The 20,459-nt window shown below is 37.8% G+C and overlaps 1 protein-coding gene across 2 annotated transcripts in view; it reads left to right on the forward strand.

The window, feature by feature from the left end:
- The window catches only part of LOC124159383 (dual oxidase maturation factor 1-like), a 324,286-nt gene that overhangs the window by 255,468 nt on the left and 48,359 nt on the right, over positions 1 to 20,459 (forward strand). For both annotated transcript variants that reach the window (XM_046535158.1, XM_046535157.1), the window contains one exon: positions 467 to 601. In XM_046535158.1, the coding sequence (XP_046391114.1) occupies positions 467 to 601 (135 nt within the window). The remainder of the gene's footprint in view (positions 1 to 466; positions 602 to 20,459) is intronic.

The raw sequence follows: 20,459 nt of genomic DNA on the forward strand, positions 1-20,459 counted from the left end.
CAGGATTTTTGGCCTATCACTAGTCAATGCATGTAATTCGTGTTTCATCGTCAAATTACAACTAATCAGGGCTTTATGATAAAAACTCAACGAAGCAACAGTTAACTTTAATTACTACTAGTACCTTGCATCAGCACATTACAATGGATTTCCATATCGCAGGTGGTCTGAATGCATTTATCCTTTTCTTGGGCTTAAATGAAGGTCTTATAGCGAAAGCGGTACGAATATGGGCAGGAAACTGTTTTCAATGGCTCAATGGAGTTGAGTAGTTGAAATTAGCCTCTGAATTCAATGATCGGTGTGTTGCTGGTCTGATTTACAGGCGGCTTTAACTTGATAAATTGTCTCGGTGAACGAGAGTCCCCGTTACACTTGGGTTGGTACCCGTGTCGTGTCCCTGCATCCACGCGTGATTTTCCGACCCACTGGCTGACATGACCTCTCCGCCTCTCTCTCTTTGCAGTGGCCAACTACGGCTGCGGCTGGCACGTCGCTTCCACGGACATCGTCAGCTCCTACCGCGCTTTTTCGCGGGAGAAAATCGGAGGTCATTTGGGTGCTTACATCGGCCTCGGATACGTGAACGTCACCCTTCGAGGTAAGTGATTCAAATCCAAGGTGATTGCAACGATAAAAATGAGCAGAGACAAACTAAAATTCTGGCTCGTTGTCAGTTGTGGGGATTCATAGTTAAAAGTGATAGGGTGAAATAAATGGAAGAAATCAATTACATTTACCTAAGTTAATTTATAAGATTTCTGAGGTACTTTGTACGATATTTATCAAGATTAAATACATTATATGTTTGCAAATTTACTCTTTCAGCGTAGTTGTCTGTTTACCTTTGCTCTTGTATTTTGTATCCCTTAAAATGGAATAAGTATATTTCTGAGCGTGGACAAAGAATTCAGTGATTGGATTGACTGTTACATATAGGTGTGAAGAAAATATGAATTTAAATACGAGATTTGAAGGCCTTACAATGAGCAGAATTTTGGATTTTTTGTGACTATATTTATCATCATTCTCGGTAATTTATTTTTAATAAGTTTCGTCTCATTACTGCAACGAAATTCCAAAGAGGCAGGAAAAAACTATTTCCTTACCATCTTGGTTAATCGCAACTACCGGGTATGAATTCAACTCCAATTCTTGAGAAAAGAAAAATTTTTAAGCTTATCTTCGCCTTAATAAATAGCCTAATGGGTGATAAAGATAACACCCTCATTTCGAGATGACATCCTCGAGGTTGAATTAGGAAGCTGATAAATTGTATGTCAAAGTTATTCATTGGTTTCCTAAGTTTCACTGCTTAAACGCCTTTCCCTGTCATAGATACTCAATCTTCTCCAGAAAAATTTTGTACGAAAATTTTCATTTATAAATGTGCAATGAACTAATTAAAAACTCGTTCTTTACTTTCAAAAATTTAACATTCACTTTTTCAGGTGACTAAAATGCACCAAAAAACAATTATGTTATGTATTTCATTTATTGTGATCAAATTTTACTTTTACCATGCAAATGAGTTTCAATGTTTTTTGTCGAGTAAGGTGATCAATCATGAAAAAATCTAAGCCATTTTTGACACGCAATACAATATAAAATTTTCATTTTCTCTCCCAACCATTATTTCCCTCCATGGTGATGTAAAATCTGGCAGTATCTCACTATATTAATCGCTAATAAATCTTTAAATAAATAAATTCTTCACTTGTTATTTTTTCCTAGTAAGCGTGTTGGAAAGTATGTGATAGCCTTCGATAAAAGTATTTATTGGATATCTTTTCCATATAAATGTCGCCTCGCGTGTAAGCTAAAGGAGTTTTTTTTCCTCCACTGCGATCAATGATCTGTGACCAGGTTTCTAATTTTCTAGACACATCAGATACCGTATTTTTATCACACTTTCGTGCCCCAACATCACAGTGGACGCCGATGATTCCGCATGTGAGAATAAGGAATTTCTTGTTTCTCTCCTACGAGAAATATTTCAGTTCACGATATCTTCATCACGAAAAAAACTTACGTTCACGCTTGAAAGATCTCAGAGCATATCATTCTTGAGCTCGGAAACATTATGTTTTTTCTAGCTGCGCGTAAGTGCTTCTTTCGTATGATTTTTCCTGCCTTTCTTGCTTTAAATATTGCCAAGATCGAATATCTGATAGGCCTTATACTATGGTTTTTGACCGAAGAGAAATTTTTTTTATTCAAAACTGTTCGCAGTTTTGCAAATATTTTCTCGTAGGGATGAATATTATGCAAATTTTTATGTTCTTAGCCATTTTAATTCCTTTTTTTTTCCACTCATTATTTATGGGGCGAGGAAAAAATATTATTCAAATTTTATAATTATCATTATTATGTCTTACGTATATGTACTTGATTTCGAGGTCTAAAATAATTGCTTACATTATTTATTTTTACATTATCGAATTGGAATATGAGTAGAAGCATAATCTCCACTCAAGTCAGAAAAAGTACTTTCAAATAATATTAATCAAATAATGTACGTAGTCACGCAAGTCTTTTTGTTACACCGTTGTGACAGAAGACGATATTTTTTATTCTTTCTGAATTTTTTTGAAGAAAATACGTCCAAATATATGAAAAAAGGGAATTTAATAATGTAAGCATATTTTAAATCAAGCGTATTTCCTACCAAATGTTATAAATTTCTGTATTTCATTTCTAGTGTCGTTAAAATTCGTTAATTTTTATTTCTTCAAACTATATAGGAGTATGTTATTTCTCTTTGCGGAACAGTGCTCACGTTTTCGAAATAAATATTAATAATTAATCATTCTTATCTTCTGATTCATGGTAGACGGCAAGGTTGTAATTTGACTTCAATGCATCAACACCCTTTTCATTTAAGGGCATGTATTGATTGACTTGATTGTCACCATCTGCTCCTGTGTTAATTAACATCCATAGTATGAGGTGGTCCCCTGACGTACAGTTCTCTGAGTTCCTATCGTTACGATAAATTTTTTAACCCCTTACAATCCAATTTTTAATTTAAGTAACATCAAAAATGCTTCATTTTCTGCTCTATTCAGGGAATATTTAAACTACGTGTTCTTTCATGCTATCAAGTTTAATAGCAAAATATGTAGCTCCCACAGTTATAATGAATGAGTAGAAATTTTAAAAAACTTTTTAAATGATTTTAGAAGTCTTGAGATTTAAATTCTACCATAAGCAGCTCTGGATTACAAAGGATTAAAAGATATTTTCTGATTTCGAGAGGAGGAGGGTGACAAATGAAACGGGATAAACTCGTCTTTAATCATTGTTAGCTGTGTAGGAGGATGGGTATCAAGATACAAATTTAACCTCCAGGCAAAATACCACGCCCGCAGGAAATGCACGTCGACTGCGACCCACGCGTTCTCAGTCCTAATGCCCCCAAAATATTTCCAGTCATCCCTTCCAATGCTCTTCGGAGGTGATGGAGAAAGGCAACTCTTGTTCTGCAGAGAAATACAAACCGGATATGCACCGGCTATTTATATCTTTGTTGACTGACGACTTTGTAGACGTAAGTATACAAAGATGGACACGCTGCGTAGATCCCGTATAGCTCCCCGCAGAATCTTCACCACTAAGCCTACTCAAGGAAAACTTGTTCTTTTCATTCTCGGCTCCAGTAAAAATTCGTTTGCCAATATCGGCAATTACTTTATTTTCAAACAACGAATATTGCGTGAAAAAATGGTACATAATTGAGGGCATATATAGAAATAGACAGGAAAATAGCATTTTTGGGAGAATAAATTGATCATAGATGTTAACAGCACGAGCCATAAAATATTTGAATTCTAATGAGAAACCGAATAAAATCATATTAATTCCACATTTAATTCAGTTGATGGGGAGCGTTTACTTGGCCCGTTTCTATGTTTGATATGATTTTAACTATCCTTACATTACAGTACCAAAACTATCCTTACCAATTAAGTAATATTTTTAAGGCAGATATGAGCTTCTACCGGTAACTTGAGGCTGAAAGAATCATGAGTGGTAACATTGCTTATTTAAGAGCACGCAAATGGTTCCCTAGTTATCGCAAACGGAGAATTCTGAGTGAAGGCACAAACTTATGGACAGTAAAATATTGTGTGATAAATAATTATATGGATATGGTAACAGGATAGGATGAAGTTATGTGCTGGGTAAATGCGTATTGAGCTACCTGCGGATAAAGAATCTGCTCCATCCGGAACTAGTGGACAAAGTGTTTTTCCTAGCAACTCATTGACGGATACCAAACTCCTCGGAAAAGATTGAGTTGAAAACGCTTTATTTCCACCATTTTTCCCTTCATTATCGTTAATTAGTAGACTAACATTGCACTCCGGTCCGCACACGGACGAGGAAATGGATCACTTACTTTATGAGGGAGTTGTTTAATAGCTCTCACGCCCCTCAAGTTGAAAATGAATACACCGATCCATTATATTGTTCATTTTTTCAAATATTTGCATTAATTTTACAATTTGAGGGGATATTTCAAATGTAACTGGAGTTTAAATATCTATAAATATTTTGATTGTGCATCGTATATAGATACATCGTTGTAGGAATTAAATGGGCGATTATTTTCCTGAAAAATATTGAGCACCACTTAGGTCCGCAGAAATTGCCGTGCATCTGGAAGTGAGAGATAAAACAATAGAATAAATAAAAGCGGACAAACTATGTATAAATCCACCAAATCAACCAAGGTACCTGATGATGACGCCGCTGCGTCGAAACTAGTAGCACCACATAAATATATTGGTGGATTCATACATAGTTTGCTCGCTTTTATTTATTAGAATGAAACTCCACAAAATTGAGCCTGTTACGATAGAGATTAAAAACAATAGAACTTCGTTGGTTACCCTGCTGGTCACGCCCCGTGATTCGAGTGAGAATGTGGCGCTAAAGGTTAAAGAGAAGCGGAGAAAGGAAATAAATCCGTCGATCAGGTGAGGCAGAAGGTGGACTGCAGAAGGGAACCTCAAGTAATCAATTTCGAGAAGATCACTCCTGAATGGCCTTAGAATTGCTACCTCTCCGCAAACATTTCTGGAAAAATTTCTAATTATTATTTTTTATTCTAATAATCTCCGAACTATAAAGTAATTAATTATTTTATTGAAAGGCTCGTTCAATTGAAAACATCCGGCAGCTTTGAGTTTCCGCATCTGAGTATCTTTGGAATATATAGTCTTCATACGTTAATTACACGAATGGGTTCCTACTTATAAATAATATTTTAGGAGGCACAAGAAGTACGAAGACTATTGACATCTACTTCTAAACTTTTGGTAATAAGGGCAAAATGAAGGGGTTCTCTTTAATTTTAATGGCCTACATTTTTCTCTGCGGAGAACCTGTTCGACGCTTAGGAAATTTTATGTATCTGATTTCCAATAAAATAACTTTTAGCATATATATCTTCTCCATTTTTTCGCCAATTTCCTTCCACCGAAAGTTTAAATTCTCAATCACTTTGTTAGGAAGGGGAAATAAGTTATATTTGGAAAAATACATGCATAAATGCGTTATGTGTAGAAAAATATTTATTCATGAATTGCTTAGTATATTTCAGTGTTGCTGAACCACATTTCATTTCAAGTTTTGCATAAATAGCTAAAGACACCTTGCTAGTAGACAGCTTAGCGGTTAACTGGAGAAGAAGGGCAGACAAGAGGATTAGATATCCTTTGAGGTCTCCCAACAGTTCGAAAAAGGAGTCGTGGGTCATTTTTACACTATTAGCGTTGAAATATAGCGACACGTGAGTTATGTTGCGACGCCCGTATGTCCATTTTTCCGGCAATGTCGAGGCCATAAAGTGCACTGCCCCGCCTAGAACGCTGCCCGCTGTCTGACTCGCGTTGCAAGAGGGATGGGAAAGCCGAGCGCATTACTTCATTTCTGGCTTTGTTTCTCTCGCAGAATTTCTTTGCGCGACTAGGTAATGCTCTCGGAAGCGAAAGGTTGTTGGCTTGGATACTGGCCGAGGGTGAGTAGGGAATGAGGGACCAGGCGAGAGGCCAATTCTCACAGTTGAGAATTCCGCTCTGACACCCAAGTAGCACCTACTAATATTTCCCACTCGTTCAAGAATGTTAATGCACGCCTTGTTGTTCACTCGGGTTCAACACAAAAAAAACTCGGATTTAATGCCTTTTTTGGGAGAAATTTCAAAACAATTCCCTTTTTTAGGATTTGTTGCGTTTCCAGTAGGGTATCTTAATGAAATCTTCTCGGAATGAACGTTGGATTAGGATATTTCACTACAACTTTTCGATTTCCTGGTGTGCTGTTACATCCTTGATATCGATGGCATTAAAAGTTTAAGCTGAATATCCTAATCCAGCTTTCATCTCAAGAAAATTTTAATACACACCTTTCGTTCTAGGCACTACCGATAGAAGTTCAAAATATTTAGTTCAAGCCTTTCACGCCACATATCCTTGAAATTACTTACAAAAAACCGGTAATTACGTAAGGTTAATGTGGTGATGGCAGTCTGATTGTGGGAAAAACTTAGATGGCGACTGTCCAATTAATGGCCATACAACCAAAACTTATGTCATTTGCGCCATTAAAATAATGATAAGTATGAAACTTAACTCAACCTCCTTCAGCGGTGATCCCAGAGAAAAATTGTTACTGTTGTAAAACCAAAATGCATGATTTGGGCGAAAATAGTGAGAATCACACAGACTGCTGAAAACAGTCTTGATTGGAGAGTATGGTCGTTGAATCTTCAGGGCTGGTAGTCTAACTTTCAAGTTATCATCGATTTTTTTAATCTGATAAAAAGTTTTTTTAACAATTTTTATTAGCAATTATTGGTAAAAGGCTCCACAGTCACAGTAAAACCTCCTGTACACGGCACAGGTTCCGTTTAAAGTCCATTTATTGTTGTGAGCGATAAAAATTTGATAGATTTAGGTCCGCACTCATGAAAAGATAAATTTACTTCAGCTTAAGTATGCGGATGGATGAAAGAGGCCTGATGATTTTAGTAAGTGCGACCTCTAACCAATCCTGATGACTGAGAATAAATGTAAATATAAATATCCTTTTCTTAATTTTTTTAGGTATAGACCTACGTAGAATTAATTCGCATCGATTAGTGTAGTAATGGCTATAACTGGATACAAGCCAAGTTTTCATTAACGCACATTCACCTTAAAAAGCTCAGAGGACTGTAATCATGTAGGAATACGTTCGCGCTCGGGTAAAATGACTGGTGTTGAAACAAAGAGGTACTCATGAGTGATTTTTCTTTCATCCACCTACTTCGTCGACTCACCGATGAGGAGGGCAGACGTGCTCCGCCTCTGGTGGTTGAGAGCGGTCACGTTACTGACACGGCGCATGGCACATGAGCTCGTAATGGGAGAAGTTGGCAGGTACACGGGTCATATACCGTCCGCGGCTTGATGATGGGATGGGGTGTGTTAATGCTACGGGGTGTCACTCGCGAGGGGGATGGAGGCTCTCATTTACTTAAGGGGTTGGCTGCGCGCATCGAATAGGCAGTCCGCTTCGTAGGGGTCAAGGGTCGAGCACGGCACAGGCGGAAACCGACGGTTCTCTCGGAGCGGAGGCTGATGGTGAGGGAGATGCTACCTCGTATTTACGACGGCTGGGGCGACGAATTATGAGCGGATTGCTGTATCCCTATATCCAGAGCGGCGGTGGAAGCCAAGTTTCGGATTATTTTCCGGGCGGAGAAGTATGGCGTAATGGCTTGGGCGAGAAGTCGTGAGCTTCGGCTGTTGGCGAAGCGTCATGACTTTTAAGCGAGTCCCGTTCATGAGCTTAAATTACTCGGCGGATTGCGTAGTAGCGGCAATTAATGTTTCGCATTGTTTTTTTTTCTCTAATTTTAGGTTGAGACGAGATATTTTGATGGAACTTTAGTGTAAAGCTCTCGCTCCTATCAAGAATATGATACCGATTGCAGATTATTTTCATTCTTACCATTTTGAGAATAACCAACATTTATGCCCAATGATCTATCCATTCTATTCGGGTTTTCCACCGCGTTTGCTGTTTTTTAATGACTACGGTTTCGCTGGCGTTACAGTCAGCGTCTTCAGGTCGAAGGTATGAAGACGCTGACTGTAACGCCAGCGAAACCGTTGTCATTAAAAAACAACAAACGCAGTGGAAAACCCGAATAGAATGGATAGATCATCTAATCAACGCCGCGAAAATCTTCGAACCTATATTTATGCCCAATGATTGATCCGTCGGGCCGAATGAATTGGAAGCGTTGGAAATGTTTATTTTACCCGGAGGTTTTTCGGGTTATCTTTCCCAATAATCTCTCTTAAAAATTTAGAATTTAAAATATTGCCGTATCATTGATCACCACCTTTGCTTTCATTTTCGTACCAGCACAAGTATGTGTAAACAAACACTTTCAATTAGGTTTAAGCTTTCCGTAGACTAAAATGTTTGATAATGCATCCTTACTATCAGGGTCGGATCCAGGATTTCTTTCTGGGGGGATGCTCAAGCAAGGCCGTATCCAGGATTTTGTTCTGAGGGGGGCACAAGGATACCTCGTAGTACAAAACGAACTCAATGATAATGGGACCGTATTGAAAATCTTGCATATTTTTTAAGGGTCTGGGGGGTGGTGGGGCACGTGCCCTCGTGCCCCTTCCCTAGATCCGCTTATGCTTCCCATTTTTAAAATCGATTTTACTTATTGAGTAGCATTAGAATTGTTTCCTCTTTCCATGAAAATTTTTGAACACGGCCTCAGAATGTTTTCAATATTTTTTTCTGATGTTTGGCATTTCTTATTTCTAAAATTGACTTTGAAATGTAATCTCTTTTTTAAACCTAATGTTGTTTCTGCTTTAATGTGTTTCAAACTAATTTATTTTCTAGGCGTGATTGATATTCGTTCAATTCCCACCGACAGAGAACGCGTGCACTACCAAGAATTTCCAGAAGAATTTTCAAGTGCCAGTGACTTTCTCTGATATAGAGATAGATGTTCTATACCAATCAAAGATCGATCAATAGGCCATCTTTGTTGGCAGTTGTGCCTTTGTCCTCCCCCTTTCACTTATGCCAATTTCTGACTCTTTTTCTGGATCGTTTTCCGATGCCTTTCTCATCTAATGCAGCCGGCTTTTTTTCTCTTCTCGTCCCAGTCCGCTAGCGATGGCGGTCAATTTTCGTTCGCAGTGAAGCTGTGTCATTGGCACGCCGGATGCCTCCACTCCATTGAACGACGCGTGATCTTGTGCCTTAACTCTCGCTTAGTCTAAAAAAAACCGAATCGGGCTGCGTGACTAATCGAACGAGATGTTTTTCATCTCAATCGGCACAGAAGAGATTTCTAATTTTTTCGTGAGGAATTCTATCATAAGAATGCTGTTTTGGAGAGATATGAAAATGCTTTTTCATGATCGTCTTAATTTTATTCAGTATTGTGATGCATTGAATAGAAATATAATGTGTTTGAATAAAATACATGAGTTTTTAGGAGAAGTGATATGGATATAAAATAAGTGGACAACATTTTTAAACAGGGATGCGCAAGTATTCTTTTAATTCATCGGGAAGTTTTATTTTACTTTTGATATGGCATTATCAATCACTTAATACAAAGCAAAAGTTCATAAAATGAATAAAACAATACGTAGGCTGATGATTTGACCAATTCCTATGCTCTAGTGAGCCCAAATATTTATTTGAATAGAGGTTTATAAATCTTCGAACAAATTTGATATATTCTTTTAATTCACTTAAATTCTTTATCGTCATCCTAAGGAGAGAGGACTGTCTTAGTCTGTTCACAAAATTTACTCAGCGTAATGCGTATAAATTAGGTAGTGTCATCATTAAAATTTGCATATGTCCCTGATGCTGGCGCTATCGCATTGAAATTGCCCTTGCCGAATATATGACGTGGATATGACTTAGGTTCTTTTCTTTTGTCCCATAAGATCATTTCTCTGCCCATTGAGTTTTGTTAACATTATATTTCTCCTTGCTCCAGTTTAGTACAGAAGTTGTGCAGAGAAAACATTTTTCGCTTTCTCGTAATATAAAGCGAAACGAGAAGTCTTACAGACAACAGATAGCACCTTAGAGAATAGAAATTGGTGCATTGGATGAATTATTAGATAGAAAATTTGTCTTTGCTGTATTGCTATTACCTTTCCAGCTCTTTAAAATTAATAGAAGCAGCCACAGCATCAACGGTCAACATGAGAGTACCTTGGGTTGTAGTAGATTTTGTTTAGAGTTAACAACCCTTTTGCTCTATTCTCATTAAAAATATGATTCCATCGGCATTTTTTATGATAATATGGTTTTTCAATTTTTTTAAAGCGTTTAGAAAACAAATCCACTGACCGCAAATGTTTTTAATGTATTCTGAATAGCATATACATTAGAATGCCATAATTTGCTTTAGAAAAAGTTTTATCCGCATAACTTTTCTAATGTGTTTAAGTCATTATCATTCTCATGGAAAATATCTCGAGGTAAATGAGTTACATAGTATTGCCATTTTTTATTTATGTTTTTATGTTTATTCATCAGTATTTGTATTTGTGATTCGTCGTTAAATATCGTAATAGGATCATCTAATTGCCAACAATTTTTATTTGAACAATAAAGAGGGATGGAGAAGGAATGAAAATTAACGATGATCTTCCACTGGCTTACCATTGCATCTTCATTGCGAAACGGTAAATGAACATCAACTATTGCTCAAGGAGCGCAAAATGATGGGATACGTCCCTAGCGAATCTCAAAAATCGTGCCGCCGATCACCTTCTAAAACGCATGAAGTAATGAAAATTGAAGGACAAGGGGTAGGGCTAACTAGTTTATGCGGTCTGCCTTTAATAAACGGAGATAAAGCTATTCGGTCGTTACCTTCAAGCCCCTCGTTCGTCATTAGCGTCTCGTGTTGCGTGTTGAGTTGCATCGTCGGCGGAATTAGGGAAAACGAGCTCGCGCCCGACGTCTTTGAAAGGGAAATGCAATAGGAAACGGCTGTTTATGTGTTCACTTTGTGAGAGAGTCTCGGAAAGATCTCGTTGATTAGAATGGGAATCAAAAAGCGTTCAGCTTGGGCTGGCTGTGTGTGCTAACTGCGTCGGAGGGAAAGGGTAAGTATTCGGAGCCTGTAAAAAAAAGTGTGGTAGTGGGAATTGGTTATTCTAAAACGAATGCACAAGGCTGAGTCAGTTACAATGCAGCCAATCTGAGGTGTGTATGAACTTGAATAGGATTTTTTTCTGGCGGGAGTAGGGGATGATGGGAATGGGGACCTGAATTTCGTAATAGCCGTCAGAACAGCAACGGAAGCTGGTGATGAAATGACCTGGATCTCTTTTGAGGATTGCAACGGTGGAATCCTTCAACTGACTGGGATTTCTTCTGACCGCTCTTCTGCGTCCTTTTTCAAATAGCCATTAATAGTATTCTTTGAAAAGGCGCTAGCCGATGGCTCTTCTTCATTAGAGGCAGAAGGGATGGTGCACCGTGATCCCTGGGAATGTTCTGTGATTCCCTCTCCCGCATTGGGCACTCCAGTTAATTGGCAGGATGTTGGGGATGATAATCCCGTCTGACACGGGATATGGGTATCCCCGGGCAAGTCAAGTGTAATATTTTTTTAGCTACATTCGCGACCCTAATTGAGTTCTATTATAAGTAATGCCTGATCTTCTTCCATTTGTGTTGCCCTTTTCATATGCTGAGAGTTAACCTAGGCTGATATCAAATTCAGCCTCTCTTTGACAAATTACTTAGGCATTTTGAGTTACTTGCCATACACAAATTCTGTTTTATTGATTCCTGATTGATATTATTAAGCCCTGCACCTTATGGGGATGGTGATATTGACAACGGAGTAAAAACTTTTTTCGAAAACTCATTAAGGAACTTTCAGAAAATATAGCTGCTTACAAACAAACTGCGCATAAATATGAAAAATGGTTCCACAATGATGCAATCTGAAGTCTTGCTTCATGGTATGAACTGATGGTCAATTACGAAACAAGCATTTAGGTGTTTATGCGTCTATCTCTGAAAATTTTCCACTTATTGTTAGGGTGATGCGGAACCTAAATAATCAAATAATTAAGACTTACTTGAGGACGATTCTCATTTGTTTATGTAAATAGTAACGTAAGTATTTAGTTTTCAAACAGCTGCATGCACATTCATTTTTTACACTTTATTAACGCAGATAAAATTTATATGTGCATAATTTCTTACACCATATTTAATGTGGATTTCTTTATCCTATTTTACTCCATTACAAAATGTTTTACACAATCGGTACATACTCAACTTAAAAATGAATTAACTTCAGCTGCAGAAGCATAAACATAGGTAGTTTTTTTAATCTTTTGGGCATCAAAAGTTGATTCCGTATCTTTTACGTAATGCGAATCCATCAAACTGGAACATTAGAAGTTTAGTTCGCCAAATTTAATGTAGCTCATAAAAACTCATAAAAAACAGTGGAACCGAATTTTGTTTCACAATTGGAAGATTTACAAAAAGCCTTAAAGGTGTCCATTCGAACCAATGCAATGAATGATTACAAGCCTGATGTGATTGAGGATCCGCGTCGTGATCTTTTCTCCCTCGCTGATCACGCAATTAGCCGCAGATGCATATCCAGCGCGCGGCGGAGAAGAGGAGCTCTTCCCGACATAATCTGGCCGTGCGGCGGCGATCTCAAGATACATCGTTTTGAAACCAAAGGACGCTAACTTGGTGGCACTTCAAAATGCGGAGTAGATTGATGCATCAGATGGAATCTCATCCTTCCCGTCTTGTTTCCGCGAGAAATTAAATCGTGCCCTCTCCCTGGGAGGCCTTGAAGGGAAAAAAGATGATATATCTGACGGGGAAAAAAACTTTGTGCAATAGCTTAACGTGCCGCATTAGCATCGCTTTGATCTCCAGGGGAATCCTCTACTGTTAGGAAAAAAAAATTCAGTGGCCGGAGTAACACTAGTTTTTATATGAAACTAGCTGACCCGGCGAACTTCGTACCGCCTTACAATCAATGAACTTACAGTTTACTTAGGTACACAATTTGTAAATCAAGAGTGGCTGTATCGTTTTTAATCATGTTTAATTTATTATAATAAAATAAGGATACAAATTGAATAAAACTACCTAAATGAGTATCAAAATTGCAGAAAGACATTGTCTTTACTGAATATTTATTTTTTTTATTGAATAGGGTGGATCGGAGCACGTTAACGCGGATTTTTTTTAATGAATTTTCTTACGTTTTAGCTCAAGAAATTTTGGGTTTGTGGTTTTATAAAGCAGTTAATGAAATAAAAATTTTGCGGATTCAGTTTTTGGCTATTTGTGTTATTAACCGTAAAAAAATGTTTTTAGGTCCAAGTCCGTTGCATAAACTTGGCCCGTTCACGGGGCAGGTCAACGCAACGCCAGACCGACGCTTGACTGATGCTCAAAATCGAGTAAGAAAAGCCCCTATGAAGCAGCATTCGCATCAAATGACTTAAGGCGCGCCAGTTATAGTATCTCTGTTTGGAAAAAATGCACTGCGTAATCATGCTGCATGCGTAAACGCACCACGGTGTGCCCTACACATTCGGGTTTAATGTCTTGCGTCAAGCACCTTCTGATAAACAGCAGTTTTTGTTTTGTAATCAGGCGCAAGATAAAGCGGATGAAGCTAAATAAATATAGCGAAGCGAAGCAGTGACGCAGTGAGGGGGTATTTTGGGGGTTGAAACCCCCCAAGAGCTCAGAGAACTTTTTTTTACAAACTTTTGTTACTAATATTAGGGGGACGGTTGAATAACAAACAAAACATATTTAACTATTCACACAGCCTCAAAACCCACTATTTTGGACCATTTATCTTAAAAAAATGTCTGGGGGAAGGCCCCCACACCTCTCGCTTACCTTAGCGAGTTTTCTATACCCTACAGACCCGTAGTATTAGCTGCGCCTAAAACCCCCAATCCTTAATTCCTAGCTGCGCCCTTGAAGCAAAAGAAGAAATACAGCGGATGGTTTGCCGACTCGTAAACATAGCAAGTTTAATTGACCATGACAAATTAATCGGTTTTCATTAGCACATGAGCACAAACATCACAAAAACTGAAAGACTGACCATGCGATTTGTTAATCGTTATCACGAATGCAACACGAATTAGAAATTGAATACGTTTAAGATCAACCGGACATATAAGCTGGGATCATGGAATCTTCGGAATGAGAACTTCCTAATCTTTGAGTTTTCCTTTGAGAAAAGTCGCGTGAATCACAATCATTACCAATTTTTTTAAATAACCAAACGCGTTCCGTTGGATAGTTATGGTTGGTTTAGGTTTCGAAAGATCATGAACACAGAGCCAACATTTAGCTGTAATTCGTGGTAAGCCAGGTACGTCCAAGGACTTTAAATATTCAGATAGATAGTTGGTGACTTCGTCTTCGTCAATCAAACGGCTCGATTCCTCGACAGGAACACAAACATTACCGTTTGTCAACAATTGCTTGGAGATTTGTTTACAAACACGGTAGTGAAGTGTCAACTCGAGCTGGGCCACGGCTGGGCTTACAATCAGCTCGAATTAAATTTTTAAAATGTAATTTCAATTTAATAAATATTTTGAATATATTTAGTAATTAAAATGTTATATTGATACTAAATTCAGTTATTAAAGTGGTAAAAACAAAACAAATTATTTTATTTGTAGTTTTGACCGACTTATCAATTGTTGTGTTACTATAACTCCTAAAAGCATGCCCATAGGAAAGAGATGAATTTTTTTGTGAAATTATCCTTTTTTTAATGGTCTATATGTTAACCCCGCCTGAGACGAATCCAAAGAACCAAATCTCATTGAAATCGGTGCAGCCGTTCTCGAGTTATAAGTGTTCTAACTAACACGATTTTCGACTTTCTTTTATATATATATAGATAGAAGAAGAAGAAGATGGTAAGTACAGTGGCTAAAGTTTTAGCTCCATGGGTCAGGGTTCAAATATTCGCAAATTTTCGGGAAAATGGTTCTCTGCCTCAGATGCCTCCTGCCTCTATAGGTTATTCGAGTTCAATACTCTATCCGACGGATGGAACGTTAAACCGGGATCCCTTTGACGCGTTTTTATGAGATCAGGATTTAAAGGTTGAAATATGTTTGGTCCAAAATATATTTTCCCTTAATACCATGAAACACGGGTTAAAATTCATGATTGATTTTAAATTTGTTCTATCCTTGTTGTTTAAAATAGTTTTTTTTAATTCTGATTGTTACATGCAACGTATTCCTCCATAAATATTCACATAATTATATTTAAAAATATGGTTATTCATGACATAACTTTTTGAATATTTAGTACGAATTATTATTGTGCCTGAGGTTATCACTTAGTAGAATTTAATTAAATAAAATTCGCGTTTTTAATTCAAAAATCTGACGCAATATCCTTGCAAAAGGGGATTATTTGTAACGGAAGGTTTTGGAACTATAAAATGTATAATGTCGCCAATATTTCCTTTGAAATGTGGTGCTACTATTTTAATTGTTTTTTCTATAATTTTATCTCATGCTGTATTCAATTTTTACAATTCAAGGCCTTGAGTAACTCCTACGCTCCGTTCCCTAGCTTTTCCATTTCATATGAGACCCCACCATGTCTCCCTTGTCCTTCGGCGTACATCTTATTTGTTGTCTCGCATGGATTACCACGTTTCTCATTCAGTCTCTTGCGACGAGTGGCAGTGGCAAAGAAAGGGATTTGTAAAATCGACCTAAATATTTTTGCTATTCCTTGCGCAAATGCGCGCAGTGCCGAGACGCTTAGTCGGTACCCGCGCATTCTTTATAACTAGGAATTCCCGTCGCTTGGATACTTGCGAGAATTATCCGTCGCGTAACCTAGATACGCATCCACCCACCTTGAACTATAATGTAGAAAACAACGCATTCTCGCTATCCTTCCTATGACTGTCCGCAAGAAATCACCAGGAAGAGTATATGTCGTGAGTCTATTGCGATGTCATCAGTCGAAGGAAGAATTTGAATTCGATTGAACATCATTTTTAATGAAGTTATCTAGCTGAAGGACGTTCTACATGTTATATTGGCTCTGGAAGGATACGTGACTCAATTAATGCTCCCTACGTTTGCAGAACTGTGTGCTGCCTGTTAACATACGAAGGTCATCACTTAATTATCTGTGAATCTTTTCCGTACTTATTTCAATGCATATCTCTGAAACATAAGAAGTTTATTCATAGGTATTTCAAGCGAAGACAGTGGCATTAAGACTAAAGAATCAGGCTTTTACGCGAGTAATTAGGGTACATCTACCACGTTGTTTTTCTTGAAATTTTCTAAATGAATTGACAAAATACCATGTGTAGAATGAAGTAAGTTTTCAATATTGTGTTTCTGATTCACTTGCTTTTCCAAATCGTATTAACTGAATTCAAAATTTCACAACTTTCATACTAAAATGAATTAAATGAGAAAGATTATTATTGAAATCTAATTGTGATGAAGATATTACTCCTTGAAGGATTTTATTCCACATTTGCGATTAACAAGTTGTCAAAGAGTTTCATACAAGCAGTTAAAATGAATGTAATTGGTATCTGTATCGCTGCTAACTTCTTTTACGATCATCGTTTTCATCTTCATAAGCTTCCTAGTTATAAATTAATTTAGAATCAATTACTACAAAGAAAACAAATAAAAATTAAATTTTCATTTCTAAGAGCCTTAATCTTAATTGAAGCATTAACCAAGCCGTCTCTCTTAACGACTAGCAGGCTAATAGGGTTTGGACTTCCCTTGGCACCATTTGCACTCATAAGAGTGATTTCTCTCTAAGAATTTCCTTTCAAAGGTCTCTTCGAAATCCATGCCAAGTCCAGCGATAACGTACATTAAGAATATATGCACGCTATTCACTACCTCCGTAAGTTGCTGCAAGAGCATGCTTAGAAAACTATAAATGCAAGAATCTCCTAAAATTGAAGCAAATTTTGTTCACTGAAAATGAAAGCGGAAGCGATCTTGTCATCTGCATTGTGATCATTGCAACTATTTATATTCTGAGAAGAGTAATATTCCCGAAATTCTCGTAATGGTTTCCAAAAAATTGTCCCCAACTTCAAAATATTATCTGGAAAAGTATCATTTGTTTCGCAGGCTTATTCATTGCATTACTTGAAGATGGGAGACAAGTCGTCTCTCGAAACGTCGGCATACACGCAAGAATTAACTTGGCTGAGAACCCGAGAAGAATTCATCATTATATTCACCAGGAGAAATTAAAATCTTTTATTACTTGACTTCTTTTATAGTTGTCACAATTGGTTCTCTAACATCCATGTAATTTGTTTCTTTCTCAGCTCATTTTTTTATTTGCCTAGACGGAAAATGGAATGTTATCAAGGCTCGCCAAGTCTTTCAAAATTTTGTTCGCTGCAGTGGTGGATCTAACAATCCTATATCGCTACATATTAGGAGTGTATAGGGGCTTAGAAAACGGCTGGTATTCCGCTATTAAAGCCAACGGTATATATGCCACCTAGGAAATCTAATAAATATGGAAAAGAATGAAATTAAAAATGTATTTATTTTAAATTTTTTCAAGTTCCGATAATGTTGTTCAGGGGGGATTGATGATCTGGAGTGTGGTATGTTTGGCTTATAACAGAATTCAAATGTATGGTAGGTATGGTATAGTATGGTTCAAAGGTATGGACACCTTCAAGCAGAATTTCTATGGAAAGAGCGCTCTGGCATGCCCTTGATATGTTATGGTCGTCCATAATGACCTTATAAAAATTAAAGCATAACGCAATAATTCAAAACTAATAACTTTCAAAACTTGGTACGGTGGTAGAATTTACATTATAAATATTACAAAAAGGGGTGAGGAGGCCTACTATTTAAGCACAGGGCTTCATTAAGAAATAACATTAAAGTTTTAAGAGAATTTATATCGTTTTGGAAATAGCCATATGGAGACGAAAGTTGCGAAGTCGAGATAGAACCAGGGAACATGCCTAAACCTAGAAATAAAGAAAGAGTAATTAGCTTGATGGATTATACACTATCGATCGAATGGGCTGGAGAAAAAACATATAGCATAACACAATAGTTATAAGTTCCAAACTTGATACGGTGGTAGGACGTAAGTCATAAATATTGGAAAAGGGCGGGAATTCCCACTACTTAAGTACAGCGCTTAATTAAGAAATAACACAAGATTTTTAAGAACGCACACCCTTTTGAAAAGATTCATCTGGAGACAGAAGTTACGAAGTCGAAGCAGAGCCGGGCAACACGCCTAAACCTAGAAATAAAGAAAGAGTAATTGGCTTAATGGATTATACCCCCTCGATCGAATGGACTGGAGAAATCGGGAGATTGATTTCACCCTTTGCCCAACTAAGTAAGAGCATGCCCGTAAACAATGCACTCCCCCACCCCGTCGTTAAGGTAGCAATTAAGCATTGACTGCACGGCGGCATGGTGCAGTAGTTACCCACCCCCTCCGACCTCGGAAACATTTCGCCGCGACTTGGTGAGCGGGGGTCGAGGGAGAGCCCACCCACCTCTCTAGAACGGGAAAGATGAGTGGGGCAAGATGAGGTGGGTCTTCCTCTCCTCCTAATTAGCGCTTGATTAATGTCTCAGCGCTGAGGGGGTCGGGTTGATGAGGAATGGTAGGAAGGGAGTGGGATAGCCAATCAGGTTTAGGATCTTTGTCTCAGAGTGATGATGATACCAACTATGTTTATTGGTTAAAAAAATTATTCTCAATGAGCATATTTATTTTCATTTTCCTTCGGTTATCAAGGTTAAAATATGAAACAAATATAACTTAGGCTGGGTAAGATACAGTATAAAAGTCAATTAAAGACACAGAAAACACTCAAACGACTAAATTTTCCGGTGGAACTGCCGTCTTCCTCTGAGTAAGTAACAAGGTTAAAATTTGTATATTTCAATCGAGTCTATTGAACCAAAATTGATAACCATGCAATTGATGCCAATGATTGAAATCACACTTTACAGTCAATGTATATTTATTAGTTTACTGTCAAAGAATTTACTCACATCTAACATCATTTTTGGCCACCATTAAACATTGATTATTTCGGAGCTAACATAAGAATACATTGTTATTGCGCTCAACTAATATATTAGACTGTGCATGAATTACACATCCCTATCCCAAATATTTAAGTTATTTAACTGTGCCTCAGGTGATGTGTCAACTTGCCCTACCCATGAGGTATATAAAACAGATGTCGTAGCTTAACTGTTAATACCACGTATTGGGAAACTCTGTTAATGCTTAAGGAAAGGTAAGTGCGTCAGCAGATAGGCAATGATGTCTTCCATATAGCGACGTACCTACTTTTAGGTAGAGAGAAATGTTTTAGAAATTTTTCAGAAATGAAGAAGCGTTATAAGTGAAGATATGCACCAGTCTTCTCTACGCATAAATAGAGCGCTTGATTAAGCTTGGCCAAAAATGAAACTATATTGAAATATATTCAATACTTTATAGCGTGACTTGGTAAAATTGGACCATGTCGAAAGAATATAGCTACGAAAAAATACCTAAATCTAATGGAAGCTGGAAAAATTTAGCCAGTAAAACCTCGAATGCGCATTCTAATAGTAGGCTATCAAACATGGGTCCCAATGGAAATAAATATTCTCTCGAAATAATAAAAATAACAGCTGCTCCTCGGGATGGATTCGGTAACTCAGCTGTCTTCTCGGTCAAGAAATCGCATGGAGTGGGTATTATAGTTTCGGATTTTCATTTTTGGTCGCACACGCAGAAGACAAAATTCACTCTTTTCCATCCTTACTCTGGAGATCTCTGCAGCCACGCGCTCCAACCAGAGTGAAGGATGCTCTCCGAGAAAATGTGACGTTGATACGGGCCCTACGTGGTGCAGATAAGGCGGAGATGGTATACCTCCCCCTCTCAACCTCCACCCTTCGTTTTGATCTCACGTCCACGAGCGTGACTTGCGACCACGTATGTGCGGCCGGGTCGAAAAATTCGCGATCCGATACCGTTTCCATTCTCCAGGGAATAAAGGGTAGGTATCTCTGATTCCATCGCCTCACTGCCGAGCCGCCGTGAGGAAGTTCCTGACGGCGTCGTGCCCAGTGAGGAACTGTATGAGTCTCCGAGTCTCACAATCTCACATTCTGGAATCAACCTCATTGCAGCCTGCGATAGAAGGAAAATTCACGGAAAGTAGATTAACGACTTGTCAGATTACAAAATCAGGTATTCTCTTCATCTGCCAACTTCTTTGACGCTGCGACGTCATTGAAACTAAAGTGTAATAGAATTTTTTTTACCCAAAGGAACTAGAAAAAATCTCATTTCCATCGCCGAAATAT

Source organism: Ischnura elegans, chromosome 5 (assembly GCF_921293095.1).
Source record: "Ischnura elegans chromosome 5, ioIscEleg1.1, whole genome shotgun sequence".
NCBI lineage: Eukaryota > Metazoa > Arthropoda > Insecta > Odonata > Coenagrionidae > Ischnura > Ischnura elegans.